This window comes from Oncorhynchus kisutch, linkage group LG17 (assembly GCF_002021735.2).
Source record: "Oncorhynchus kisutch isolate 150728-3 linkage group LG17, Okis_V2, whole genome shotgun sequence".
NCBI lineage: Eukaryota > Metazoa > Chordata > Actinopteri > Salmoniformes > Salmonidae > Oncorhynchus > Oncorhynchus kisutch.
This window is the reverse complement of record NC_034190.2, coordinates 21,569,058-21,577,097: the sequence shown is the minus strand read 5'-3', so window position 1 is coordinate 21,577,097 and position 8,040 is coordinate 21,569,058. Positions and strand designations below refer to the sequence as shown.

Below are 8,040 nucleotides of genomic sequence, written 5' to 3'. Positions count from 1 at the left end.
CACAAAACCATAAAAAAAAAAATCTTCCAGCCGCAGTAGATGCCACAGAGTCTATGGGCCAATCAGAGAGCCGCTCTGGTGCCAAGCGCACCCAGCTCAGCCAATGGGCTCCCTCGGAGCTTTCGTCGACCCATCGACGTTATAACACCGACGTGACCAGTTCATAGCAGGCACAGGCAACCCATCACATAATCATAATACACAATTCAACCGAGACATCATAAATCAGTGAAAATAGTCAGCTACTACAGGCTAGCATGTTCACACCCCTCTGCTTCCAGAGAACAGTATTATAGAAAAGAGAGGAATGGATAGATGCGGTGTTGGACCAAGGCCAACAGAAGTGAATTCAGATGTAGTTAGTTGGAATGATTGTGGTGAGAGATATTTGGGATGGTGACACAGAGGCTCTTTAGGAGACACATGTTAACCCATAACCCTGTGTCTGGATTTCATGCTGTTAGAGGTCAGTGTGCATTTATAAAGAACATAAATCAGCCATGAATCTTCACTCCTGCAATAGCAGGACTACCCACCCTTATCTTGAGTTAAGAATCAGGTAATGTCACATATTAACTTGTGAATATATAAACTGCTATGAACTTTGGTCACCAAGTATTATTCCAATATCCCATGCCTCACAAACAGTGCATTCGTAAAGTATTCAGACCCCTGAACTTTTTCCACATTTTGTTACTTATTCTAAAATTGATTAAATCTACACACAATACCCCATAATAACAAAGCAAAAACAGGAATATGTAAATGTTATAAGTATTCAGACCCTTTACTCAGTACTTTGTTGAAGCACCTTTGGCAGCGATTACAGCCTCTAGTCTTCTTGGGTATGACGCTACATGTTTAGCACACCTGTATTTGGGGAGTTTCTCCCATTCTTCTCTGCAGATCCTCTCAAGTTCTGTCAGGTTGGATGGGGAGCGTCACTGCACTGATAATTTCAAGTCTCTCCAGAGATGTTCGATCGGGTTCAAGTCCGGGCTCCGGCTGGGCCACTCCAGGACATTCAGAGACTTGTACCGAAGCCACTCCTGCATTGTCTTGGCTGTGTGCTTAAGGTTGTTGTCCTGTTGGAAGGTGAACCTTCGCCCCAGTCTGAGGTCCTGAGCACTCTGGAGCAGGTTTTCGTCAAGGATCTCTGTACTTTGCTCCATTCATCTTTCCCTCAATCCTAACTAGTCTCCTAGTCCTTGCCGCTGAAAAACATCACTAGCATGATGCGGCCACCACCAGGCTTCACCATAGGGATGGTGCCAGGTTTCCTCCAGACGTGGTGCTTGGCATTCCGGCCAAAGAGTTCAATCCTGGTTTCATCAAACCAGAGAATCCTGTTTGTTATGGTCAGAGTCCTTTAGGTACCTTTTGGCAAACTCCAAGTGGGAAGTCATGTGACTTTTACTGAGGAGTGGCTTCCGTCTGGCCACTCTACCATAAAGGCCTGATTGGTGCAGTGCTGCAGAGATGGTTATCCTTCTGGAAGGTTCTCCCATCTCCACAGAGGAACTCTGGAGCTCTGTCAGAGTGACCATCGGGTTCTTGGTTACCTCCCTGACCAAGGCCCTTCTCCCCAGATTGCTCAGTTTGGCTGGGCGGCCAGCTCAAGGGAGAGTCTTGGTGGTTCCAAACTTCTTCCATTTAAGAATGATGGAGGCCACTGTTTTCTTGGGAACCTTCATTGCTGCAGACATTTTTTGGTACCCTTCTCCAGATCTGTGCCTCGACATAATCCTGTCTCAGTGCTCTACGGACAATTCCTTTGACCTCATGGCTTGGTTTTTGCTCTGACATGCACTGAACTGTGGGACCTTAAAATCGACAGGTGTGCCTTTCCAAATCATGTCCAATCAATTGAATGCACCCTAAGTGGACTTCAAGTTGTAGAAACATCAAGGATGATCAATGGAAACAGGATGCATCTGAGCTCAATTTCAAGTCTCATAGCAAAGGGTCTGAATACATTACTAAAAAACATTTTCGCTTTGTCATTATGGGGTATTGTGTGTAGATTGATGAGGAAAACATTTCATTTAATCAATTTTAGAACAAGGCTGTAACATAACAAAATGTGGAAAAGTGAAGGGGTCCGAATGCTTTCCATTCTGCACTGTATGATCATTGTACTGGATCAAAATAAACAAAAGAATTCAATTCAGTTTGAGAGGAAATGTGAAAGGCCACACATGTGGGCCGGATTCACATTAAAAGGGACAACCCAAACTGTTCTCTACTGGCTTAGATATTTTCTTTTCACATTGTCCTTTCCAGGACAGTTCCAATAACTACAACAACAGCCTACTACTGAAGTTACCTCTCTCAACCACACATTCCGAGCCTAATACGAGGTTATAGTTCAGCTTCAGGTAGACTATCTATTCTGCAGCTTTCACATTGACCATCTATTCTGCAGCTTTCACATTTAGACATTCACACACACTGTCCAGCAGAAAGAAGTATCTTCCCTGTGTTGTCCTCTGGTAAATAATTACCAGTTGATTCCAGTCGGTGCGCAAGGGACATGACTTGGTTTAATTAGAACACGCGTGTGTGTGGTGTGTGTTAGCTGAACAGTTGTCCCTCACAGTAACGGAGACAGAAACCATGTTTATTATGGTCTGTACAAGTTTTCTTTATTTTTCATTTTATTGTAAGCACAGCTTTGTAAATGCACTGAGGGAAACACAGTGAAGACTAGAATGTCACAAGAAGAGGGAGAGAATGACAACAAGAGGGAGCAGAAGAGAGGAAAGGAAAAAGAAGAGGAGGGGGGCGAAAGGTGACTCGACAGTTTCTGATCAGTAAATAATACATGTCTCCCCGGTGGGGAAACTAACGTGAGAGAGACTACGGAACGTGCAACAGAAAATAAAATAGATCAGGATGCAGAGCGCACACGTCCTTCAGGGACTCTCCTAAATGACGTCGTTATCAGATATGACATTTTTTTTATAATATCATGTATAGTTACATATCCACTAGGTGATAATAATATTAATAATAATAAGCCATGTCTGGTCATAGTTCGATGTATATAAGCCTCTCCCTCTCTTTCTGTCTGAAATGAGCTCATCCAAGACATGGCGGGGAGCAGCGGAAGGTACCATGGACTCCTCTGAAAGGGGTGGACATCATTAACTTTAATTTCACTCCCTCCCTTCTACTGTGACAGTTAATAGGCTCCGGATAAAAAGATCTTGTTAAAATCATCGTCATGCATAGCCAAGCACATTATGCCTCCTATACCTCACACTCACTGCCTACGTAGCTGCTAAGAGCAGTTATGATCTACTGTGACCTGCTTATGAACATTAGTGCTGTGCAGGGAAGGTCGTACCATGTTCCCACTGCCACAGGGTGGAACTAGCACCATTCGACGGACAGAGAACGCTTTGAGACAAAATTGCACCCTACTCCCTATAGTTTGACCAGAGCCGTATGCAGTGACACTATGTAGCTCTGGCCAAAAGTAGTCCACTACGTAGGGATTAGGGTGCCATTTCAGATTTGCCTTCAGTTTCAGCGGCTAAAACCCACTCAACCACTATGACGGACAGGCTGACAGATATACACCCCCCTATCACACACATACATGCTCCTCTACCCTCTATCTGTTTATCCTGCCTGGGGTGTGGCTACATCATGCTGCTGTTCCGGCCCCTCCCCTATTCTACTAAAACCAGGAAGTTAAACCAAAGTTAAAACCGTTAGCGTTGAGGCTTCAGAGTGAGATCGGGGTCAGAGGGCAAGGTGTGTCGACGTCAAGGGTGAATCTCAGAGAGCAGGTTGGATCTTCAACGTCAGTGAAGGGAACTACAACACTCCTCTCTTCCCAGAGTGCATTGCAGAGTGCCCTGCAGTAGGCGACTTGGAGGTAACATGAGGGGGAGGGGGGGTCCAGGACAGTGTATGTGTGTGTCAGAGCCTTCTTATCAGCATGTTTATGTGTAAGCAGATGTAAGCGTATGTGTTTTCATGTAAGCGTGTAAGTAAGTGCACACATGTGTTCATGTAAGCATGTATGTGTTTGTGCATCCATGTAAGAGTGTGTCCTTGTGTGTCCGTGTTAAGTCTCCAGAGGGAGAGTGCAGCTCCATAGTTGTCCCGTGGGCTGTTCATCTGTTCTATAGGCTGTCTGCTGGGGGCTCACCACCACTGGAGCCGGACTGGGCACGCTTGATGTACAGATTCAACAACTTCAACTGGAGAGAGAGAAGAGAGTTTGGGTTGTAGAACTGAAGCAGTTCTTCTGGAATCCTCCTGATCCAGTAATATAAAATGTATTGATGAATTTAAGAATGAAGTATGCTAGCGTGGATGTATTGGAACACAGATAATGGGTCTGGTTAGTAGAAAGTGGGCATGGTCACTCACTTTGCTGCCAGACAGTTGGTTGAGGTGAGGTTTTAGCTCCTCCCCTATGACTGCGTAGAGGGCCACCAGACAGAATACACAGGCCTTCCTCACACTGCTCTCAGAGTTGTCATAACCCTGCATAACATGACATAGAGGGGTTATTAGCCTGTATTACACGACAGAAGGGTTATAGCCCTCCATAACATGACAGTGGGTCATAACCCTGAATAACGAGGATGTGTTATCTGTATGTGTGTTACCTGTATGTGTGTGTGTGTGTGTTACCTATATATGTGTGTGTGTGTGTGTGTTACCTGTATGTGTGTGTGTGTGTGTGTGTTACCTGTATGTGTGTGTGTGTGTGTGTGTGTTACCTGTATGTGTGTGTGTGTGTGTGTGTGTGTTACCTGTATGTGTGTGTGTGTGTGTGTGTGTGTTACCTGTATGTGTGTGTGTGTGTGTGTGTGTGTTACCTGTATGTGTGTGTGTGTGTGTGTGTGTGTTACCTGTATGTGTGTGTGTGTGTGTGTGTGTGTGTTACCTGTATGTGTGTGTGTGTGTGTGTGTTACCTGTATGTGTGTGTGTGTGTGTGTGTGTGTTACCTGTATGTGTGTGTGTGTGTGTGTGTGTGTTACCTGTATGTGTGTGTGTGTGTGTGTTACCTGTATGTGTGTGTGTGTTACCTGTATGTGTGTGTGTTACCTGTATGTGTGTGTGTTACCTGTATGTGTGTGTGTGTGTTACCTGTATGTGTGTGTGTGTGTGTGTTACCTGTATGTGTGTGTGTGTGTGTGTTACCTGTATGTGTGTGTGTGTGTGTGTTACCTGTATGTGTGTGTGTGTGTGTTACCTGTATGTGTGTGTGTGTGTGTTACCTGTATGTGTGTGTGTGTGTGTTACCTGTATGTGTGTGTGTGTGTGTTACCTGTATGTGTGTGTGTGTGTGTTACCTGTATGTGTGTGTGTGTGTGTTACCTGTATGTGTGTGTGTGTGTGTGTTACCTGTATGTGTGTGTGTGTGTTACCTGTATGTGTGTGTGTGTGTGTTACCTGTATGTGTGTGTTACCTGTATGTGTGTGTTACCTGTATGTGTGTGTTACCTGTGTGTGTGTGTTACCTGTGTGTGTGTGTTACCTGTATGTGTGTGTTACCTGTATGTTACCTGTATGTGTGTGTGTGTGTTACCTGTATGTGTGTGTGTTACCTGTATGTGTGTGTTACCTGTGTGTGTGTGTTACCTGTGTGTGTGTGTTACCTGTGTGTGTGTTACCTGTATGTGTGTGTGTGTTACCTGTATGTGTGTGTGTGTGTGTTACCTGTATGTGTGTGTGTGTGTGTGTTACCTGTATGTGTGTGTGTGTGTTACCTGTATGTGTGTGTGTGTGTTACCTGTATGTGTGTGTGTGTGTTACCTGTATGTGTGTGTGTGTGTTACCTGTATGTGTGTGTGTGTGTTACCTGTATGTGTGTGTGTGTGTGTGTGTGTTACCTGTATGTGTGTGTGTGTGTTACCTGTATGTGTGTGTGTGTGTTACCTGTATGTGTGTGTGTGTGTTACCTGTATGTGTGTGTGTGTGTTACCTGTATGTGTGTGTGTGTTACCTGTATGTGTGTGTGTGTGTTACCTGTATGAGTCCGGGGACTATCTCAGGCAGCATGCTGACTAGTCCTTCATGGGGGACCCTCTCTATAACTTTAGTCTGCATCTTGATGGCAGCCAGGTTGATGGGGTAGTCAGCTGACTGGATGATGGGACACAACACCTTGATACACTGGTCTGGACTGATGGATGACGCCAGCATGGCTGCAGTCTCCTCTGCCGCTCGCACCACCTACAGACACAGGAACAGGGTTATAGTACCAGATTTATAATAGCTCCTATACACACTCAGGAATGACAGTAGGAGAGTGAATGTATGAGGGTATGTGAGAGAGATTATACCAGTGTAAATGTGTGTATGTGAGAGAGATTATACCAGTGTAAATGTGTGCATGTGCAAGAGATTATATGGAGTGTGTGTATATTATAAGGAGTGTGTGTGTACATGCGTGTGTGTGTACCTCTTTGTGTGGGTCCTTGTGCGCCTCCAGGGCCTTCATGATGGTGAGTTCAGCGTAGTTCTTAAACCTCCAGGGCTGGCGGCTCAGAATCTCCCTCAGAACACGCAGAGCTAACGCCCTGATCACATGCTGCAGAGGGGAGAGAGAGTTTGGTCAAAGTGTGTTCATTGCATTGATGCACATATTGAGTGTGTGTGTGTGTGTGTACCTCTCTGTCCCCCAGCGTCTCCAGTAGTAACAGGAGGATGGTTTTGAAGTGTTCATCCCAGGAGACCTGCAGGGTGTTTTCTCGAATCAGCTTCAAGAGCTCACAAAGCGCTGCCTTCCTCTCCTCCACACGCTCATTGTGATTGGACAGCTCCTTCAGCAGCTCAGACACCAGCTCTGATTGGTCAATGCTGCTGTCTGTCAGGGGCAACAACCAAATGGGGTTGAGATTGATAAATTGATGGCAATCAGTATCTATCCCATATTACACTTCAATACATTTTGTGTGTGTGTGTGTGTGTTTGTGTGTGTATATGAATACATGTGTGTGTGTGTGTGTGTTAGTGGAAATTAATATTCAGTACCAGTCAAAAGTTGACACCTAGCCATTCAAGAGTTTCTTTATTTTTTTACTATTTTCTACATTGTTGAATAATACTGAAGACATCAAACCGATGAAATAACATATGAAATCATGTAGTAACAAAAAAATGTTATACAACTCAAAATATATTTTAGATTCTTCAAAGTAGCCACCCTTTGCCTTGATGACAGCTCTGCACACTTGGCATTCTCTCTACCAGCTTCACCTGAATTGCTTTTTCCAATAGCCTTGAAGGAGTACCCACATACGCTGAACACTTGTTGGCTGCTTTTCTTTCACTCTGTGGTCCAACTCGTCCCAAACCATCTCAATTGGTTTGAGGTCAGGTGATTGTTGAGGCCAGGTCATCTGATGCAGCACTCCATCACTCTCCTTCTTGGTCAAATTGCCCTTACACAGCCTGGAGGTGTGTTGGGTCACTGTCCTGTTGAAAAACAAATGATAGTCCCACTAAGTTCCACTAATCAGATTGGATGGCGTATCGCTGCAGGATGCTGTGGTAGCCACGCTGGTTAAGTGTACTTTGAATTCTAAATAAATCACTGACTGTGTCACCAGTAAAACACCCCCACACTACCTCCTCCATGCTTCACAGTGGTAACCTCCCATGCGGAGATCATCCGTTCACCTACTCTGCGTCTCACAAAGACACGGCTGTCTCAAATTTGGACTCATCAGACCAAAAGGACCGATTTCCACCGGTCTAATGTCCATTGCTCGTGTTTCTTGGCCCAAGCAAGTCTCTTCTTCTTATTGCTGTCCTTCAATAGTGGTTTCTTTGCAGCAATTCGACCACTAAGGTCTGATTCACACAGTCTCCTCTAAACAGTTGATGTTGAGAGGCCTCTCTTAGGCTGGTAACTCTAATGAACTTATCCTCTGCAGCAGAGGTAACTCTGGGTCTTCCTTTCCTGTGGCGGTCCTCATGAGAACCAGTTTCATCATAGAGCTTGATGGTTTTTGTGACTGCACTTGAAGAAACTTTCAAAGTTCTTGACATTTTCCAGATTGACTGAC

At 44.9% G+C, this 8,040-nt stretch overlaps 1 protein-coding gene across 19 annotated transcripts in view; it reads right to left on the bottom strand.

Annotated features, from left to right (window-relative positions):
• Positions 1-2,619: 2,619 nt before the first annotated feature.
• The window catches only part of clasp2 (cytoplasmic linker associated protein 2), an 81,889-nt gene continuing 76,468 nt past the window's right edge, over positions 2,620-8,040 (bottom strand). For all 19 annotated transcript variants that reach the window (XM_031793223.1, XM_031793222.1, XM_031793225.1 and 16 more), the window contains 5 exons: positions 6,640-6,836; positions 6,432-6,560; positions 5,996-6,202; positions 4,387-4,503; positions 2,620-4,214 (listed from right to left, as the gene is read on the bottom strand). In XM_031793223.1, coding sequence (XP_031649083.1) covers positions 4,137-4,214; positions 4,387-4,503; positions 5,996-6,202; positions 6,432-6,560; positions 6,640-6,836 — 728 coding nt within the window. In that variant the 3' untranslated portion in view covers positions 2,620-4,136. The remainder of the gene's footprint in view (positions 4,215-4,386; positions 4,504-5,995; positions 6,203-6,431; positions 6,561-6,639; positions 6,837-8,040) is intronic.